The sequence below is a fragment of the Aquarana catesbeiana genome, linkage group LG03 (genome assembly GCF_042186555.1).
Source record: "Aquarana catesbeiana isolate 2022-GZ linkage group LG03, ASM4218655v1, whole genome shotgun sequence".
In the NCBI taxonomy this organism is placed as follows: Eukaryota; Metazoa; Chordata; class Amphibia; order Anura; family Ranidae; genus Aquarana; species Aquarana catesbeiana.
The window spans coordinates 417,842,023-417,864,238 of NC_133326.1; the positions used below are offsets into that span (position 1 = coordinate 417,842,023).

The 22,216-nt window shown below is 42.1% G+C and overlaps 1 protein-coding gene across 5 annotated transcripts in view; it reads left to right on the forward strand.

The window, feature by feature from the left end:
- FBXW11 (F-box and WD repeat domain containing 11) overlaps nucleotides 1-22,216 on the forward strand; it is a 637,027-nt gene that overhangs the window by 266,268 nt on the left and 348,543 nt on the right. For all 5 annotated transcript variants that reach the window (XM_073620748.1, XM_073620747.1, XM_073620746.1 and 2 more), the window contains one exon: nucleotides 1-52. This exon is cut by the window's left edge and continues 39 nt beyond it. In XM_073620748.1, the coding sequence (XP_073476849.1) occupies nucleotides 1-52 (52 nt within the window). The remainder of the gene's footprint in view (nucleotides 53-22,216) is intronic.

Below are 22,216 nucleotides of genomic sequence, written 5' to 3' on the forward strand. Positions count from 1 at the left end.
GCCAAATTCATTTTATCGGTCCTTATATCCCAAAATAATTGAAGACATTGAGGTATTTATACACACACTTTTTTTTTTTTCCTTTGTTTGAATAGAACATTCTATAGAACGTTAACTATAAATTCTTCCACAGCCAAATCTTTTCTGTTGTGTTCAATGGATTCCACAACAGTGTTAAAATGTGTAAAGTAACAGGGTAAATGAGCTACTTCAGTTTCCGACTTTTACCTTCTTCATCAATATACTGCTGCCTACATCAGGACTGGACACCAGCAAACAAAAAAAAAAATGTGGGATATCCTTGGATAGCCCCTCCAACGACCAGCCTGTCTGTTTTTTTTTTTTTGTTGTTTTTTTTTTTTGTTTTTTTTATTTTGCTAGTGTCAAGAGTGTAGCCCAGTTTACTAGGCCCAATTTTGTTTTATGCTAACAACCCTTTAGTAGAACTGTGCATACCCATTGGTCTTTTCAGGTTCTAGCAATTGTTTCCTAGATTTGCAAGGCTGCCATCTTGTCCTTGATCAGTCTTTCTCAAAGTACTACAATGTATGTGTTCAGGCCTCATCTGATGCCAGCTTCGGGTGTGAAGTCCTTCAGGTGGCTTAGAGCTGCAAGCAGGCCTTATATTTTTTTTTTTTCTCTTGTTTTCATAGAACTGTTTGCGCTTGTTTGATATGTTAGGTGGATACCCCCTCCCCTCGGTTGGACTGCCCTAAATGACGCCCTAAATAGGGATGCACTGATACCAGTTTTTTAAGTATGCGTACCGATACCTATTTTGTGGAGATAAAGAGAGATTTTTGTAGGGGCATCCTTATAATTGTTTTCAGCTCTGTCGAGTAAGGCAGATATGTCTCTAATATCCACAAGGACACTTTTATCTACTTTGGATTTTGTCAGTTTGTGTACAATTACATAAGCAGTCTACTTACAGAGGCACATGATCCAGTGCCACAATCAGCAGTCTCTAACTAACCTTGCTGGGCCTCCATCTCTAAGTTTGCATAAGGTCAATATTACCATCTCTGATTCAGAGTCAGCGTACTCCGTAGGAGGCTTTTTTTAATTTTTTTTAAATCTCACATTCACCCATGAAGCTAATCTTACCCCGGCTGTTAGGCTGTGGCTGAGTCCGTGAGGCATATTGCCTACTCTCTAAGGTATCCTAAGTCGGAATTTACTCTTGGATAATATGCTTAATTGCACAATGATCTTTACTTGACTCCTATACTTTATTGCGCGCTTGTATACTCAACTGGCAGATATTTTGATGTATACTGTTTTAGTGACCGTGGAACTTTTTTTGTTCTGCTTAGTAAACTTTATTTCTGATATAAAAAATAAATTCACATTCATTTTTTTTTTTTCTTAGTTTTTCTTTTAATACAGCTAGAGCAACGATGTCCATATACAAATATTATTCTGAGTCATTACAGCATTAAATGTTCATTTTGTATTTTGCCAGTTTAGCTGAATCCATCACATTAGTGCAAGTGTTCTATCAGATACCTGCTACCCATCAGAAAGCCGCTATCGGCCTGATGCGCAGCCGAAGTGACGTTGCCTCGCGGCTATCTTGGTACACCCGCACTCTTCCCCAGTAAGCCTGGATTTAGAAGTCAGCAAGTGGACATCCTTATTCACCCACCAGAGTCTTGCTTTTCACAGTTATTTTTAAAAGTAAACTCAGATAATATAGTGAAATGCTGTATGCTGTATTTAGAAGTCCGTAACACTGTTCTGATGAATTTTAAAAGCAGCGGTGTAAGGTCACATCAGCAGGCTTGCCGCTGTTTTAAAAGTCAACATCTAAACAGTGTTACGGACTTCTAAATACTGCGTTTCACTATATAAGCGGAGTTTACTGTTAAAAATAACTGTGAAAAGCAAGTCTCCAGTGGGTGTATAAAGATGTCCGCTTGCCAACTAATAACTAGGCTTACTGCGGATGAGTGTGGGTGTATCAAGATGGCCGTGAGGCAACGTCACTTTTGCTGTGCATCACACCTGCGCAGTAGGCCGGGTAGCAGCTATCTGATAGAACACAGGCATGATTGTAGTTTAGCTCCTCAGTTTAGATGCTCAGGTGTCCCCTTACAACCTTTTTCAGCTATCTCTCCTCACCCTTCTGCTGTTACTACACCCTGTTGTGCATCTTCCCAGGTTTTTGATTCCCTACACCCTGGGACTAATGGTTCCTACTTTCCTACTCTGGTAGGAACCTGTCTCAGTGATTGAACACTAACCCCTCCCCACAGGGAGTTTTTTCCTCTGGCTGCTTTACGCACCTCAGCTCTAGAGGCTTAAAAGGACCTCTTGACCTGCAAGATCGACAGAGGTCAATTCCTACTTCTTTCCCTAGTAAGGACCTGACTCTGCAGTGTCCTACAGCAGTTTTGGGCCTTGCTCACAGCGCTGGCTCTTCCCCATTGTGATGCGCTCAGCAGACTTAACCTGAAGCTTCTTGAAGTTCATGCAAAGGATTCTGTTCTCTGTAAATCTGGTCTAGATACCAATTGCCAGCTACATAGCACTGATAATCTTGGGTCACCTTTGAGTGGAGCTGCCTGGCTCAAGTCTTTGCTAATTGAGTTCACTTACTGTGAACCTTTTTGATTTTTTTTTTCTTTTCTTTGTGTATCAGATTTTTTTTCCCCCATTTACCTCTTACAGGGTTTATGGATTTGGTCTCTCAAGGAGTTAGGGAGTCTGGAATAGGGACAAAGCACCAAGTTGGTTTCTTAACAGAGAAGTTCTTGACGCCTATTTAATGGACTCTGGCAAAGAAGGGGATACCCCCCCAATCCAAGGAGTAACTGTGGCCTCCCAACAGAATTTTTCTTGCCTGTCCCTTTTTTAGCTTTTTTTGCTTGGAACAGACAGTTCCCAAGTCATCAGCATCATCCCTCAGTTAGGCGCTCTTCTTACCTGACCTCTGCTGGAGATAATCTTGATGGCTCATGCAAATTCCCCCTAGAAGGGATATGTCTCTGTGGGATGTAATCCCTGGATGACTGGTCTTTTCTCTGTTGTTGACCTGTGGTCTTGTGTGGAGGTCTGCTTAGATTGCTTTCTCTTTCCTACTGCCTATCAAGTAAATAATCATAGTGCTAGGATTCCTACCCTTCACTCCTTTGCAAAGGATTCTGCCCTTTTACAGGGGTGGGTTGGGTGATTCCTAGAATCCTATAATTTTTTTTTTCCAGTTAGGCACCTATGGGTGTTTGTGTTTGATGTAAAGACTCCTACTCCTCTTTCTGGTCCTGAAATTCTTGTGCACAAGTTGAGGTTATGGTATACTTTCCATCCTACCTACCCTTTTATACAAGTGTTGATCATTCCTTCAGGATACAGTTAGCACTCTTTAATATTTTTCCAATTTAAGGATTTCAACCACCTCCATCTAATTTTTATTCTGTAATGGCCTTTACATCCATGGCCCCCTGTATACTGAATTTTGAAAGAATCCCTCATATACAGAGAAAAAATAGTAAACCGGGAACACCCTTAAAGAGGTGGGACTTTAGAAAAGTGACTGTAAACATGAGAGTATGAAAATATTCAGCTTTATTGCATATTAAAGAATAACAATTTTAGAATAACGATATAAAAAGGTGATATAAATATACAAATCCGTAATAGGTTGGTGAATGTAGGTATATGTTGAGACTCTCTTAGCTTGACCCAACGTTTCTGGCTAAATGCCCTTCTTCAGGGATTTTGTTCAAGCATATAGAGACCTATAGCTAAGAAAATATATGTTGTAAATATTAGTATAAAAATAATCAATACATATTGAGTTATATTCAAAACTACTACAGCAATGGAAGAAGCATACAAAAATAGAGCATCTTACATGAACAGGGTCCAACCTGAGACTTCACATGACCACGAGTAAAGTAAATAGCAAGCAGCTAAACACGTGTAATGAAAATTACCACCAAGCCCCACTACCCGGTGTCACCAGCGAGCATCCCACTCAAGACGCACGTCCAGAGAGGGTCTAAAGTGTAAATGATATATAGAATTATGTGCGTAAATACAAATAGAATCGTGTGTCAAATAGGTAGACATGGTAAAATAGGGACATATGAAGGCACCTACCACATGATAAAAGGGGATATAAGAAACAACAGGATTAGAGTTATGTAATCTGCCATATGGGAAAAGGGGGTCTAAAGAAAACCTCTTATCCACAGAGTATGCCTATGAATATAGCAGATAGAAGCTAAAGTTAGTATATAGCAATGGGATAAAAGCAAGCCATGTCCCCAGTAAAGGTGTAAGTAACCTGTCTATAGCCGTATGTGTCCCCTGAAAGGCCAGAGCCGCAGCAGCTATAGTAGGCTGATATGGCTGTGGCTATATATGGTGTGAGTGGGGCCTCTGGCGCAGAGGTGCAGCGTTGACGTCCCCACGACCGGGAGGTGGAGGGCCAGGTCATGAGGCCGTGATCACGCATGCGCAAAAGTGTTGCGGCGCCGAAATGTAAACATAGGACGGTGTCTGGGCATGCACTGGAGAGATCCCCTTCCCAGGGAGAGCAGGGCCCCGCCCCAAGTGGTGGGGTGGAGACCTGCGCTGAATGGGCACCGACGCAGGAACGCCACTTAACAGTGGAGCGAAGAACGGGCACATCCAACAGAGCAAATGTCGGAATGTGCCCCCCCCCCGCGTCGGGTGGAAGACAGTGGTGAGCGGGGGAGGAGAAATATAATGTGGCCAACAACATAATGGGTCATGTGAAATGACAAAGAGGGGGCAACACAGAACAAATCAAATGGTCATGAACAACATAAGAAAACGGGGGCAAGAAATGTAACAGCAAACAGATGATATGCATTATTACATTGAAAACAACTAAGTAAACTATGTATATTCACACAGAAGGTAAAACCCAAGTATAGACAAATCTAAGACTCAAAGGGGATCACAGGCTGTCACTTATATTCATAAAGAGTTACTCCTCTCAGCCCCAGAGGAAAATCCCTCAAGGAAGGGCCGGTAACGTATAATGTCAGGTGTGGTGGCACACAGATTTTGTATCCAACGTAATTCACGTTGTAATAAAGTTTACTGAAATGACACCCTCCTTCAGGGACCTCCCTTTTTCCAGCAGTTAAAGCAGAACTAAACCCCCCTATTCTTTACAGCCAAAGAAGGTGCCATCTTGGCTTCTGTCTGATCTGCAGTTGCCATGGTGCTGGACATGTAATCAGTTATGAAACCAGCTATTTAATAACAGTTTAGAAAAAGCAACAGTGATTGTTGTCATTCGTGGCATTTCACGAATGTTAATATTTTGTGAAAGCAGACCTTCACACATAAAAAAAAAAAAAAAACACACTTTGCATCACTCTAACCCATTCCCCTCCACAATCTGAAAAAGCTGACTTTTTATTTTTTGTGTTTGTATTTTGTATTTGTTGGTCTGGTCTAGTTTTATCCTGTTCCAGTATTTTTGTTTTACCTGTTTTTTGGTGGCTAGTTGATTAGTCCTCCATTTAGCTGAGTAAGACTAATTGCTTCTTCAGGTTACAGTTTCCACTTAAAGTAGAGTTCCACCCACTTTTACAACTCTTCAGCATCCCTCACTAAACTGCACTGTAAACAAATTGGATATTTTTTAATTTTTTTTCTCAGCACCTACTGTATATCTGCTGTATTCATTTTTCACTTCCTCCTCCATGGCCGCGGCCCATCGCATCATTTCCTGTTTGCAATGCTTTCTGGGAAGGGGCGGCAACTTCCTCTGAAACTTCCGTTGCTATGGAAACCTGACCTGAAACCTATTACACTGCTTGTGCTGCACTGAGCATGTGCAATATCTGCAAGGATGAGATCCAGGAAGAAATACAGTCTGGCTTCAGATGCCCACACTTAAGATGGCCACGGCCTGCTGTAAGTTTATAAAATAACAAACTACTGCTATAAACATACAAAACAGACCTTAGTTTACAGACTAACTTTACTAGAATACATTAAGCTTGTGTATTATAGGGGTATTTTTATTTAAAAAGTATAATTTCGGCCGGAACACCACTTTAACTATGCTTATCTGATCTTGAAGCATTTGGTTGATCCTTGGTGCCCTCCCCTAGTTTGTAGCAATTTCTGTAAGGGTTTGGTCCTTCATCTAGCATTTGCTTAAGCGCAGATTCCTTCAGATACTTCTACTGTAGTATGATCTCAACATCTGTTGGATCTCTGTGGCTGTTCACCCACTCCAATTGGATTTTTTTTTTTTTTTTTTTTGTGGAACTCCTGACTGTAACACTGTCTATAGGTTTCCAGTGGGATTTTGTGGCCAAACAATACCACGTGTATTTGTAAAAGTAAATTATTTTTATATATTATGTAACAACAAAATCTGGCTGAAAATTGTACATCAACCTGACAACCTATTAGTTTTTGATACTTTTTACAGCAAACACATGGGGTTATAAGGATCATTATTGTATAACTTTTGCAGTGTTTATACTCATAGTCGTTCAATCCCAGCGCATTTCAATTTCAACTTTATCTTCCTCAAGGCTGAGGGAATTCCTACAATAAAATTGATATGAATTACAGTATCAAATGCATAGTCACCCGTATTGTAGACTCAGTTTTATATTGCACATGGAGTCGACCAATTATCGAAGCGCCCGGTATTCACTTTTTTTTTTTGAAGAATCGGTATCGGTCACAAACCTACCGATTATTGCTTTAAGGGGTTGTACCGGGCATCACCCGGTACCATTCGTTAGCGCAGATGGTCAGCTTTCTTTTAATTGCAACTGATGCGGCTCAGCAGTCACTCAGCAGTTACAAAAGAATGTAGGCAACTATGTCTATGCATATAAGAGGGGGAAATTACTGTGAGTAATTCCTGTTTAGTTCATAATAACCACAACACAAGAAAAGAAACAAGCACTCCTTAGACTAAAAAAGCCCAAGGGAAAACGGGAAAATGGGCCACAGATGTATATTTAGGCAAATCTCTTAACCTCCCTGGCGGTATGATTATTTTGGATTTTAGGTGCTGAAAGCGGTACAATTATTTTGCATGGAAATTTGGCGTTTTATATTGTAGGTCTGTAATTCTTAACAATAACACACTTAAATCTGTCCAAACAAGAGTCTAGTAGATATCCCGGGTATGATACAGTTTGAAACACAAAAACATAAATTATAATATAATAAATAAAAATAAATAATTAAAAAAAAAAAAAAATAAAATAAAATAAATTTCCCCACGATTCACTATCGCTCAATTCTGCAAGTGTTCTAATTTACTATTGCTGTTTTCTAGCTGGTCTAAAGCCACTTTTGACGTAAAGACACTTTTTGGTTGCTATGGACAATCTCTAGTTTCCAGGCAGAAAGAACAGTATATATAACATAAAACTGCATGCAGGGCATAGGACAAAGCACTGGGGACAAAAGGGATGTGAAATAATTTCATACAGTACTGTAATCTGTAAGATTACAGTACTGTATGTGTTATGTTTTTACAATTTTTTTGAATTTGCCGCCAGGCTCCGCCCCCATGCGTCGCGCCGCTCGCAGGGAACGGAGCCTGGCACGTAGAGGCTTCGGAGGAGGACGGAGCCCGCAGACACAGCGGGGGACATCGCAGGATCCCGGGGACAATGTAAGTAAAGCCACACCAGGATCCTGCGATGTAATCCCGAGTGTGGCTCGGGGTTTCCGCTAATGGTCCTGAATTTTAACCCCGAGCCACACTCGGGAATACCGCCAGGGAGGCTAAAAGTCGAAGGTAATACATATATATGTTGCGCCCGATATAGCAAAGCCCATTACAACATTAGACACACATAATATCTATTCCCAATGTCTCTAGTTTATCTAGGTCTATTCCACATACTCACATGGACCTGCAGCCTACAGTAGGGGAAACATTATGCTTTTGATACTAAAATTTTGTTTAATTTTTATTGTGGAGTGGGATTCCCTGACCCCTATGGAAGATGTTACTGAAATGCGTTGGATTTGCCCAGCCATGGGTACAAGCACTGCAAAAATGATACAACCATTATAACCCTGACCGGGTTTAAAATTTGGATTTGCTGTAAAAAGTGTTAAAAATATAAGAGCCAAGCCACTGCACATATCACCCGGCCAAAGTGGTTAGCGGGTAAAACCTGCCTCGGCGATTCATCCTGGCCACGTCCCCAACATGCTTTGCCCCCACCTCTCCATAGTTAAGCCTTGGGGTGGGGCAAAACATGTTGGGGGAGTGGCCTGGATAAATTGAGCTGAGGCTGCTTATACCTGCTAATTACTCAGGAGAGGTGTGCGGTGGCGGAGCTGTCTCTTCTGTTTTTGCAGTGTGCTTTGGGTCTGGACAGACCTCCCCTCAGCCTGCACCCTCACCAGTCAGCGGCACCCAACTCACCTGACCTTGATGGCCTGGGCAAGGATCCTTAGGCATTTCTCATTGGATTAAAAATATAAAGTTTGAGGTGCAATTTTTGAACCACAATGTATTTTCATTAAGTTTATGATTTATAAATTTAAAGATAAAAAATTTTACTTTTACAAATACATTGGTTGCCCTCAAAATTCTATTGGAGACTTATAGAAATTTATTTGCAACTTTGAAGAGATGGTGGCAACCAGTCACGATCAAGGTCTAAAATTGAAAAAAGCGATGAGGGTTTGAAAATGTTATGAATGCACTGTATGTGTGTGTGTGTGTGTGTGTATATGTGTATATGTATATGTGTGTGTATATATATATACGGTATATACACATACAGTGCATTCATAACATTTTCAAACCCTCATCGCTTTTTTCAATTTTATGTTGCAGCCTGATACTACAGTTTAAAATATACACTCAATCAATCAATCTACACTCAGTACCCCATCATGACAAAGTGAAAACAGAATTTTTGAAATGTCAAGCTATTAAAAAGAAAAAAAAATTACATATTACTATGGCATAAGTGTTCAGACCCTTTGTAACAATAGAAATTTATCTTGGGTGCCTCCCATTTCTCTTGATCGTGCCTGAGATGCTTCTACCTTGACTGGAGTCCACCTGTGGTAAATTTATTGGACATTATTTAGAAAGGCACACACCTCTATAACCACTTCAGTCCCGGAAGGATTTACCCCCTTAATGACCAGGCCATTTGCAATACAGCACTGCGTCGCATTAACTGACAATTGTGCGGTCGTGCGACGTTGTACTCAAACTGTTATGTCCTTTTTTCCCCCACAAATAGAGCTTTCTTTTTATTTTTTTGCGCCATAAACAAGAAGACACTGACAATTTTGAAAAAAAAAAAAATACTTTCTGCTATAATACATATCCAAAAAAAATATAAAAAGTCAAATTTATTCATCAGTTTAGGCCAATATGTATTCTGCTACATATTTTTGGTAAACAAAAAGAAAATTACAATATGCATATATTGATTTGCGCAAAAGTTAGTTTCTACAAAATAGGGGATAGATTTATGGACAGTTATGTATTTATTTTTTTTAATGTTTTTACTGGTAATGGCGGCGATCTGCGGTTTTTAGCAGGATTGCGACAGACATCTGACCCCAAGTTACACTCTTTGGGGACCAGTGACATTATTAAAGTGATCAGTACTAAAAAAAAAAGCACTGATCAATGTATAAATGACACTGGCAGGGAAGGGGTTAACACTAGGGGGCGATTAAGGGGTTAACTGTGTTCCCTGGGTGTGTTCTAACTGTGTGGGGGCTGGGCTCACTGGGACAACACAGAAATCACTGTTCTTGATCACCAGGAACCTTGTGTGCAGGCTTCATTTTTTCTTAATCCCTCATCCCTGTTTCATGCCTTCATATCTGCATGTTGCTTTTCAGTAACTGCTCATTGTGCTGGTAATTGTCCCTGTGGCTACAGGGGAGAGGTTTCTGGGTTTTTACGCCCACTTGTTTGTTCTTCAGATTCAGAAGTTTTGTATGGAATCGGCCAGGTCAGTCATTGCATCCCTGCTACAGAGGGATCTGCTGGGGTAACAGACGGCCATTTGCAGATTCTCAATTTTCATCTGCACCAGGGTTTTTTTTTTTTGTTTTGCGGTAGTAGCCTATCGTTTTCAGATAGTGGCCCTTCTGCTTGACCTAGCCACTGATTTTCAGGTTGTCACAAAAGTTGGCTCCTCTTCACTCTCAGGGTGTTCACCTTGTGGGCTTCCTGGTTGACCTGCTGTTGAAGGATCGTTCCCTCCAGACTTTGAGTGCCAAGAGACTGTACTGAATTTGCAGACTTTGAGGTGGATTTTAATTCCCCAGAAGTCTGTGTTAGATTTAATGCTAGATTTAATATAGTCTGGAATACTTGTGAGTCATCCTGGGCACATCCCAGGCCTGGGTTTTCCTTCCCTCTGAAAAGATCCTGGCACTACTCCCTCAAGCTCAGTTTTTCCTATTCAGATTTTGCCCATCAGTACTTGGTTTGATGGTAGCCACATTCAAAGCAGTACCATAAGCTCAATTCCACTCCAGGCTGCTGCAATTCAACATCTTGTCTGCATAGGACAATGCCTCCCTAATTAGGCATTGTCCCATGCAATTAGCTGCTGGTTTGCTTTTAAAAGGCAGTGAATCCCGCTGCCCTCCAGTGCCCTTCCGGACTCTCCCATCCCGGCAGTGAGCCCAGCATCCGATTCAGCATCTTAGAATATAGGTGATCGGAGACCGGATTGTCTTTGGTCACCTCTGAGACCAGATATTATACAAGCATTTTCATCTTTTCCGGTTTCCCTGGATGTAAACCGTGCCATTTTTAAATAGTGAAAGCATCTGATAACACTGATCTTGGTCTGATCAGATGCTTTTAAGGGCAGAGGTGACATCTGGAGTCTAATGGACCCCAGATGGCTCCATAAAGAGTACCTATCACTGCCTATTGCTGTCACAAGTGATGTTTACATTCCTTGTGACAGCAAAGAAGTGATAAAAAACAGAGTAAGAAAAAATGTGAAGGGCTCTTGTCACAAGCAAAGGCGAACACATACATAAACGGCGATCGCACCACATGTGAGGTATTGCTGCAAATGGCAGAGCGAGAGCTATAATTCCACCACCAGATCACCTGTGAAACTCTAAATTGGTAACCTGTAAAGGCTTTTAAAATGCCTTCTATGGTGATGTTTTAATACCATAGTTTGGTGCCATTCCACAAGCGTGCTCTTGTTTTAGAGCGAGACATGTTAGTTATCAGTTTTTTTTTTTTTAACAGAAAATTTTTATTAAACAAATCAGCATTACATTACAAGATAATTTAGTACATTTAAAGTAGAGAGGATAATGACAGTAAAATCTACCTTCAACCTGTAGTCTCTGTTTATCAGATATTCCAGTTGTGCAGATGTCAGAAATATCACTTAACATTACACCTTATTGCATTATAGTATTATACCATCGTAGATAAAATTATGTAAGTAACCAATTTCAATCCAGCCTGATAAGGAGGGGGAGGGGGGAATGGGGGGGGGGAGAGAGAGGAGGAGGAGGGGGGAAGAGGAAGGAGGGGAGCGAAGGGAAGGGGGGGGGTGCAAGAGGGAATGAGCACAAGAAGAGTAGGCAATGAGATATAGGATGTCCTCCAATGAGTTTCACAGCATAATAATTATGGAGTAGGGGGCTCAGGGACCCCAGAGGCATCTACCCAAGAGGACCAGATTTTATCGAACTTCCCTGGGCATTGCCTACTTTCATATGTCAATCTATACAGGGGAAGTACCATGTTCACCGACCTTCTCCATGATGCCAAAGTAGGAGGCTCTGCTAGTTTCCATACCAGTAATATTTCACGCCTAGCATAATATAATGCAAAGGTAAGACACAATTTGCTATAGCTGTCTCCCTCAAGATCCTCCAAATGGCTAAGCAATAGTATCTGAGGATCGACCGGTACATTTAAGCCTGTAACATTGCTCAGTGTGGAGGCCACTGCTGACCAAAAGGGTCTAAGTTTGGGACAGGACCAGACCATGTGCCAAAAGGTTCCCACCTCCTGTCTGCATCTCTGACAATTGGGGTGCCTTTGATTGTAAATGCGTGCCAATCTCTGGGGGGTGAAGTACGCTCTGTGTAGGAACTTAAATTGTATGAACCTATCTTTCGCCGCGATCATGGAAGGAATGTAGGAAATTAAACACTCCTTCCATTCCTCTTCGTCCAGGGAAGGAATATCAACCCTCCACTTTTCCCATGTCTTAGTTGTTAGTTATCAGTTTACTGGGGAGAACACTGTTATATATTGTTTCAAAAAAATTGGCTATTGTGTTTGTGTGCATTAAAATTCATTCGTGTATTTTTCCCAAGAAATATGCTTTCGAAAAACCACTATGCAAATACAAAGTGACATAAAAAATTGCAAAATCCACTATTTTATTCTCTAGGGCCTCCGCTAAAAAATTATTTGTTTAGGGGTTCGAAGTAATTTTCTAGCAAAATGTATTTATTTTTTTTTTTGCATGTAAACAGTGTCAGAAAAGTCCTGGTCTTAAAGTGGTTAATAACACGTCTTCAAAGATGTTACAGTAGGGAGGGTTATACTTTCACCGTTGAAGATTTAAAAATCCTCCTCCTTGAGAGCCTATATCTCTTCAAATAGCAGAGCACCTAATTGCTCTTCCATAGTTTCAACTTCAAACCCTAAGTTTGGCCCTTTACTTTTCAAGACTTGATCCCCAAAGCCCACAAAGTCTTCCCCAAAGGCTTCTTCCAAATGAGACGCCCTCGCTCTTAAGAGTGAGGAGCATCTGCTACAGTACTCTTTGGGCTGCAGATTTCCAAGACCTATGAGCTCAGTAATCAGTGGTTCCAAAGGGGTACAAAATAGAGTTCAAATTCCTACCTCCTCAGTGCTTTCTTCTCTTAAATCAATCAGAATGCCCTGAACCACCTCTTGTCCTAGGGACTGGTTGTGTCTGTAGACCCACAAGACAGGTTCAGAGTATTCTATTAAAATCTGTTCATTGTACCAAAGCTCAGTGGGGGCATTTGTGTTGTATTTTGGATCTAAAATCCCTCCTACAAACACCTTCAAACTCCAAAATTTTGCGCAGAGTTTGCAGGGGTTTGTTATTGCCACTCTGCATAAAGAATTAATAGTGCTCTCTCTGATTGCAAATGAATATATGGACAGATGCATTTTGGGCGGCACAGTGGTGTAGTGGTAGCACTCTCGCCTAGCAGTAAGAAGGGTCGCTGGTTCGAATCCCAACCACGACACTACCTGCCTGGAGTTTGCATGTTCTCCCTGTGCCTGCGTGGGTTTCCTCCGGGTACTCCGGTTTCCTCCCACACTCCAAAGACATGCTGGTAGGTTAATTGGATCCTGTCTAAATTGTCCCTAGTATGTATGAATGTGAGTTAGGGACCTTAGATTGTAAGCTCCTTGAGGGTAGGGACTGATGTGAATGTACAATGTATATGTAAAGCGCTGCGTAAATTGACAGCGCTATATAAGTACCTGAAATAAATAAATAAATTTGTGCAAAACTAATGAAATATTAGCATGGGCATGGCTTTTGGACGTGCATAACCACGGTGCTTGCAGCTGGAGTTGGCCCTCTAACACAGTGGATGTTGTATTTGTGTTAATAAAAACATTATTTTGCACTATGAAGGTTTTTTTTTTTTCTTCTGCTTCCTTCCTGATGCCGATGAGAGTGGTTGGCTCCAATAATGACAGCATGGCCATTCGGTGCTGTTACCTCCTGATAATCTATTGAGAGATTTCTGCCTATAAGCGTGTTTGGCTGGTATAGGCCACAAAGTTTGTTTGGTGATTGTTTAGTACACACGGTGGCATTGAACACTGGTTGGTGGCAAATTGGATTAAGGGGAATTTTTTGATAATTCTAATCACTGCACAAGGCATTTTATCGAAGATTTCTTGATTAAATTTGTATGTTGTACATATTGACTTTGTTTAGTTCTCTGTTTGAATATGAATGAAATGTACAGAGCACATCATTTATGCACATGTCACGTTTTGATTTTTGTTGTATGTTGTGCACCATATTGTATGAATTAATTTTATTGAATACCACACGTCTATTCACAATAACTTCACTATTAGGCTTCATGCACACTGGATGTTCTAAAAACACCAGTAGTGTTTGCTGTAGAAAGCTGTAGCTGTAGAATGAGTTTTGCAGTAGCGTTTTTAACCACTTCAATACCAGGCACTTATGCACCTTCCCGCCCAGACCAATTTTCAGCTTTCAGCGCTCACACTTTGAATGACAATTACTCAGTCAAGCTACACTGTATCCAAACAAAATTTTTTATCATTTTCTTCTCACAAATAGAGCTTTCTTTTGGTGGTATTTAATCACCACTGGGTTTTTTATTTTTTGCAATATAAGCAAAAAAACAGCAAATTTTGAAAAACACACCTTTCTTCATAAATTTGTGCCAAAATTTATACTGCTACATATCTTTGGTAAAAATAACCCCAATTAGTGTATATTGTTTGGTGTTTGTGAAAGTTATAGAGTCTGCAAACTATGGTGCCAATCACTGAAAATTGATCACATCTGATCACATCTGATCACACCTGATGTACTGAATCTCATTTCTTGAGACACTAACAAGCCAGGAAAGTACAAATACTCCCCAAATCACCCCTTTTTGGAAAGTAGACAGTCCAAGGTATTTACTAAGAGGCATGGTGAGTTTTTTGAAGTTGAAATTTTTCCCCACATTTCTTGGGAAAATTAAGATTTTTTTTTTTTTCTTTTTTACACAAACTGGTCATATTAACAGGTTATTTCTCTCGCACAGCATATGTATAATTGTAACTACACCCCGAAATACATTCTGCTACTCCTGAGTATGGCGATATCACATGTGTGAGACTTTTACACAGCCTGGCCACATACAGAGGCCCAACATTGAAGTAGCACTTTCAGGCGTTTTACAAGCATAAATTGCACATATCCTTTCTCAACCATCTATTACACTTTGAAGGAGCTCCAGGACAATGGAGCACCAGGACAATGGAATTGTCCACAAAATGACCCAATTTTGGAAAGAAAACACCCCAACGTATAATCTGAGGCATAATAAGTCTTTTGAACAGTTCATTTTTCATCCAGAAGTTTTTGGAAAATGTGGGAAAAAAATGAAAATTATTTTTTTTTTTTACACAAAGTTGTCCCTTTTAGAAGATATTTCTAACACATAGCATGTACATAGCAAAAATGACACCCCAAAATACATTCTGCTACTCCACCTGAGTATGGCGATACCACATGTTTGAGACTTTTACACAGCCTGGCCACATACAGAGGCCCAGCATCCAAGTAGCAGCTCTAGGCATTCTAGCAGCATTGATTACACATATCATTTGCTGACTACCGATCACATTTTTAAGGCCCTTCATATTTCTAACACATAGCAGGTACATACCAAATAACAAAAGATTACCTGTGGTTTTAGAAATGCAGTGGCCCACAGAGGAGAGCATCGGTCAAGGCAGCAGGCAGGAGTACTGTCCATAGTTCGTACAGGCAGAGATACTGTCAGCACAGCCAAAGCACAGGTCCAGGTAGCAGGCAGAGGTGTCCTGGCAGAAATACTGTCCAAAGTCAGTAGAGGCAGCAGGCAGATATATGGTCAACACAGCCAAAGTATTGGTCCAAGCAGCAGGAAGAAACATGGTCAATAATGTCATGGGTCATTACAGGCAGCAATATGGTCAGCACAGCCAAAGTATTGGTCCAGGCAGCAGGAAGGACCATCAAGCTCAGGGCCAGGGGGACAGGGGTAGAGGCTTCTCCCACACAAATCACTTTGAAGCCTCTGGGCAACCAGACCCTGTTCTGTGAGCACAGAAAACGAAAAACTGCTTTTCTCTACTCAGAACGCTATTATGAAGCCCCTCACATGTGAGACTACTGTGTACTAAAGTAGATGGCCAAAAGATCAGTCCAAGTGGCAGGCAAAAACATGGTCGCTTAACAGGCCAAGGTCAGTGCACGTGGAAGTCAGAAACATGGTTTAAATCGGCAGGCAGAGGCATCGTCAGTAAACAGGCTGAGGTTGGTGCATGTGAAAGTCAGAAACGTAAACCAGCAAGCAAAGACATCGTCGGTAAACAGGCCAGGGTCAGTTAATTAACATGGTAGCAGGCAAATGGGGAAATGCCAGTCTGTTAATAAGGGGAACTAATGTTAGATGGATGTATGATAATTTTTGAAGCAATCTCCGATGCACAGGCCAGGTTGGGAGGGACATTGGGGACAATATTAGCTGGTATCTCTTCTTACTCCTCTGCTGCATACACGGCATTTTTTTTTACGTCTTCTTCCAGATTATGTGGGGGGAATGTGATAGGGAAAGTGTTGCTTGTGAAGTCGACTCACACTCTCAGAGCGAATGCTTCCTGGGGCAGGACCTTGTTGGTAAATGAGGGCAGTGACGATATCTTTAATATACTTAAGTTAGGTGCTTTGTTGGTTTTAAGTTGCTTTTTGTTAGACAAACAAATTAAAAAGGGCCATGTGAAACAGGTGAAACGCAATTTTATTGAACCAATAACGGGACTTTCTGGTTGATAAATAGGGCTGTGGCATCTGATTATTTAAATCCACCCCCCCCCACCCCCCCACCCCCCCCCATGTACATATTGTAGTCGTGGACACATTCGGGCTTTACAATGGGGCCGCGTCTTTTTTGGATCTCCACCACAGTGTCATTGTGGATGGTAGAGAGGATGTGGACATCTTTCTTGTCCCTCCACTTCATGGCCAACACCTCCTTGTTCCTCATGAATGCTGATTTCTCCATTTTGCAATTTTTTTTGTCAACAGATTTTGTGGGAATCCCTTCTGTTTTTTTTTTATTTATTTATTTTTTTTTTACTATAAAGGTGACAAAAGGGGCAGGCTGGTATAATAGTTGTCGACATATAAATGGTATCCTTTTTCAAACGGGGTATGCCAGCTCCCAGACAATTTTCCCACTGGTTCCAATATATGTGGGGCAATCACGGGGCTGGAGCTGGGAGTCTTTGCCTTCGTAGATCTGGATTGTGAAGACGTATCCAGTGGCTTGATCACATAATTTATTTAATTTCAGCCCATACCTGGCTCTCTTGCTTGGTATATACTGCTTGAAGTGCAGTCGGCCAGTAAAATGTATGAGGGAGTCGTCCACACACATTTTTTGGTCTGGGATAAAAACGTCTCTAAATCGCTGGGAAAAGGAATAGATTAGGGGGCGTATCTTGTACAATTTGTCGTGGTTGGGATGATCTCGGGGAGGGCACTGTGAATTGTCATTGAAGTGGAGAAATGCATAATCATGTCGTATCTTGTCCTGGACATGACAGTGGAATATATGGGCATGTGGTGGATGGGTTTGGTGGACCAATATGCATGGACTTCGTTCTTTTTTGTAAGCCCCATATTAAACGTAAGGCCCAACAACAATTTAAATTCGTCCAGTGTTAGGCGTCGCCACTGGAACATGGGGGCGTAAGAAGAATTGGGGTTGGCAGCAATAAATTGGGATGCTTACAGATTAGTTTGATCCACCATATTCTGCAGCAAATCTTGTGGGAAAAATAAACAAAAGTAATCAAATTGAGAAAAATTTGTAGTGTTGGGCTGCACACCTGGCTGTACAGTGAAAGGGGGGATGATAGCGGATCCTGAGTTGGCAGGCAACCATAAGGGGTTTGCCAGGGCATCGGGAAGGTAGGACTGGGGCTGGGTTCTTCGGGTTGGGCGTGTGATTCCAGTACTTATACCGGGCTCCTCTTCTTGGGGTCTGGCGCTGCTGGTGGTGGGCAGATCTCCTGATCTTGGTTCTTATCTTGTTCCTGATCTCATTCTTTTGGGAGGGACTGTTTCCTCCGCGGACTCGGACTCTGATTCACTATCCTCCACTGGCTCGTATTCTGAACCAGAATCGGATGATGGGAGCTCCCTGCTGCTCTCATCATCCAACATGGTAAGAATGGCATATGCCTCCTTAGGTGTGTAAACCCTTTGCGACATTATGGTAGTGCTTTTTGGCGGCCCTATGTAATGGTACTGATGTGGTATTAGTGGCAGGCCTTTGTGGTGGTACGGGTGGTACCGATGGCGATACTGGTAGCAGGCCTGTGTGTTGGTATAGATCAGGGATATGCTATTAGCGGACCTCCAGCTGTTGCAGAACTACAAGCCCCATGAGGCATAGTAAGACTGTGACAGCCACAAGCATGACACCTAGAGGCAGAGGCATGATGGGACTTGTAGTTTTGCAACAGCTGGAGGTCCGCTAATTGCATATCCCTGGTATAGATGGTGGGCCTGATGGCGGTACTAGTGGCGGTCCTGATGGCGGAACTGGCGGTGGTACAGATGGCGGTACTGGTAGCCTGTGTGGCAGTACCAATGGTGGTGGGCCTGTGACAGGTGATTGGCAGATGGGCTGATTGATTGGCAGATGGGCTGATTGATTGGCAGATGGGCTGATTGATTGGCAGATGGGCTGGGCTGTGTGACAGGTCCTCTTTATTGGGGATGGGGGCTGTGTTGTGCACGGTATACAAGAGACAATATACACTGAAAGCTCACTTACTGCTCCCTCCTTACACCTCTTTCAAAGTCATCCTGTAGTGTAGTGGATTAAATTCACAGCTTCCTCTATGAGCCAAGGTCATTTCCTGCCCTCGGGGCCGGGCATTTTTCCCTGCTCCTTATCTTCTTGCACACTGGCCCTCTCACCACTCTCATGAGTTCTCTTGTCTCTGGAGCCTATGAGAAAGGACCTGGCCACTGCAAGGGTGGAGGTCAGGACTCTGAAGACAGAGCAGAGATCAGATAGTAACTGCTCCTCAGTGTTTACATTTGTGACCGGCTGTGATTGGACACAGTCGGTCACGTGGTAAACAGCCAATTTTATTGTCTGTTTACCCTGATCGGGGAAGCGCTCGCTGTGTCCAATGGACACGCACCTTCCTCGATCCCTGCTCTGCCTGCCTCCAGCGAGTTTGTTATGACATGTGATCGGCTGTGACTTTGACACAGCCGATCACGTGGTAAACAGCCTAATTCATTGGCTGTTTACCGTGATCAGGGAAGCACAGTGTCCGAGGGACACACGCTGTCCCCGATCGCCGCACTAGGGGGTATCCTGCTGGGCGTCATATGACGCCCAGTCAGGATAACGCAACCACTTCCCGGCTGTCAATATGCTATAGGCCCGGGCAGGAAGTGGTTAAGGTGTTTTGTTTTTTTTTTTTGTTTTTTTTTTTTTTAAGTGTGTGTGTGTGTGTATATATACTCCCACAAAGGCTTTTGGCTCAAGAACACTGATAAACGCTGAATATCTGTGGTTTTCAGCATTTTGAAGCTTTTATCAGAGTGGGAACACTTTTACAGCTGAAAAACAGCCTATGTGCGCATGGACACATAGGATAACATGCTAGGGACATTACTGGCTGCAGAAGAAAATGCCTAAAGCCAAAAACGTCAGTGTGCGTGAGGCCTTAGGTTGATTGCTACTATTTATTTTGCACAAATGTATCTATTGTTCATTTATTTACAATCCGAGCGATCGCTGCTATCAATTCTTTATTTAGACCCCATTTCACACTGAGGCGCTTTTCAGGCGTTTTAGCGCTAAAAATAGCGCCTGAAAAGTGCTTCTCAAGCCACCCCAGTGTGAAAGCCCGAGTGCTTTCACACTGGAGCAGTGCATTTGCAGGATGGAAAAAAAAGTCCTGCTAGCAGCATCTTTGGGGTGTTGTATACACCGCTCCTCCACTGCCCCTGCCCATTGAATAACGCCTGCAAAGCGATTCGGCAGCGCTGCAATACGGACGCTATTAACCCTTACCTCGGCCGCTAGCATAGTTAAAAGCGCCCTGCTAACGGCCGAATAGCGCTGCTATAACAGCGGTAAAGTCATGCTAAAACTTGCGTTGCTTTAATGCTAACACCCGCACCATCTCAGCGTGAAAGGGGTCTTGGTGAAGGAGTTTTTCGCTCCAGAATCAGATAGCTGCTGTACTGGTTGATTACAGTTTTGTGGCGCAGTTCACCATTTATATTGCCTCTCTGAGACAAGTGGCTGATTTGCCACCTGTGGACATCCAATGTATCTATTTCATCAGTGTTTCCTGTACTTTGTAGTGGAAGATACTCATTTCAAGTTTGTTTCACTGCATTTTGGCCTAGCCTCTATTCCCAGTTTATTCAAAAAAGTCCTAGCAACTCTTCTTACCCTTCTAAGAACTTGGGGCATCTAGGCCAAAGGTTATCTGGATGACCACCTCATGAAGGACTCCTCTCCTTTCCAGTTGTTTGCAGATAGCCACAGGACAAGTCAAATGCCCCAGGCTTTCTGTTGGGCTCACAATTTCCAAAACTCTGTTAAGAGGAGTCCGCACAAAAAAAAAACCCATTGGTAGATTGATTGGCAGAGGTGCCGGATGTGGTCATTTTTTCGAGACCCCTTACTGCTACATCCATTATTATATTTATAGATTATTTTATGCCATCTCTGATGTGTGAAATTTTAGAAAACTTCCCTACTGCTACATTTATTATGTTATGTATATGTCAATCTTATGCTTTCTCTGATATGTTTGATACAGTGCATCCAGAAAGTATTCACATCGCTTCACTTTTTCCACATTTTAAGTTAAAGCCTTATTCCAAAATGGATTAAATTCATTATTTTCCTCAAAATTCTACAAACAATACCCCATAATGACAACATGAAAGAAATTTGTTTGAAATCTCTGCAAATTTATTTAAATAAAAAACGAAAAAATCTCATGTACATAAGTATTCACAGCCTTTGCCATGACACTCAAAATTGAGTTTAGGCACATCCTTTTTCCACTGATCATGTTTGTACAACTTGATTGTCTACCTGTGGTAAATTTAGTTGATTGGACATGATTTGGAAAGGCACACACTTGGATATAGAAGGTTCCACAGTTAACAGTGCATGTCAAAGCACAAACCAAGCCATGAAATCCAAGTTGTCTGTAGACCTACGAGACAGGATTGTATCAAGGCACAGATCTGGGGAAGGGTACAAAATCATTCCTGCAGCATTGAAGGTCCCAATGAGCACAGTGGCCTCCATCTGTAAATAGAAGAAGTTTGGAACCCCCAGTACTCTTCCTATAGCGGGCCGCCCTGCAAAACGGAGTGACCGGGGGAGAAGGGAGAAAGGTGACTAAGAACCCGATGGTCACTCCAATAGAGCTCCAGTGTTACTCTGTGGAGAGAAGAGAACCTTCCAGAAAAAAAAAATCTCTGCAGCACTCCACCAATCAGGCCTGTATGGTAGAGTGGCTAGAAGGAAGCCACTCTTTAGTAAAATGCACGTGACAGCTCGCCTGAAGTTTTCCAAAAGGCACCTGAAGGACTCTGACCATGAGAAACAAAATTCTCTGGTCTGGTGAAACAAAGATTGAACTCTTTGGCCCTAATCGCAAGTGTCATGTTTGGAGAAAACAAGGCACCGCTCATCACCTGACCGATTCCAGCAGCAGTAATTGGGAGACTAGTCAGGATTGAGGGAAAGATGAATGCAGCAGTGTACAAAGACATCCTTGATGAAAACCTGCTCCAGAGTGCCAAAGACCCTAAGCACACAGCCAAGATAACAAAGGAGTGGCTACGGGAAAACTCTGAATGTCCTTGAGTGGCCCAGCCAGAGCCCAGACTTGAACCTGATAGAAAATCTCTGCTAAGATCTGAAACTGGCTGTGCACCAACACTCCCTATCCAACCTGATGGACCTTGAGAGTCCTGAAAAGAAGAATGGGAGAAACTGCCCAAAAATAGGTTATAGTTACATAGGTGAGGTTGAAAAGAAAGACACAAGTCCATCAAGTCCAACCTATGTGTGTGATTATATGTCAGTATTACATTGTATATCCCTGTATGTTGTGGTCATTCAGGTGCTTATCTAATAGTTTCTTGAAACTATCGATGCTCCCCGCTGAGACCACCGCCTGTGGAAGGGAATTCCACATTCTTGCCGCTCTTACAGTAAAGAACCCTCTACGTAGTTTAAAGTTAAACCTCTTTTTTCCTAATTTTAATGAGTGCCACGTGTCTTGTTAAACTCCCTTCCGTAAAAAAAGTTTTATCCCTATTGTGGGGTCGCCAGTATGGTGTTTGTAAATTTAAATCGCATCCCCTCTCAAGCGTCTCTTCTCCAGAGAGAATAAGTTTAGTGCTCGCAACTTTTC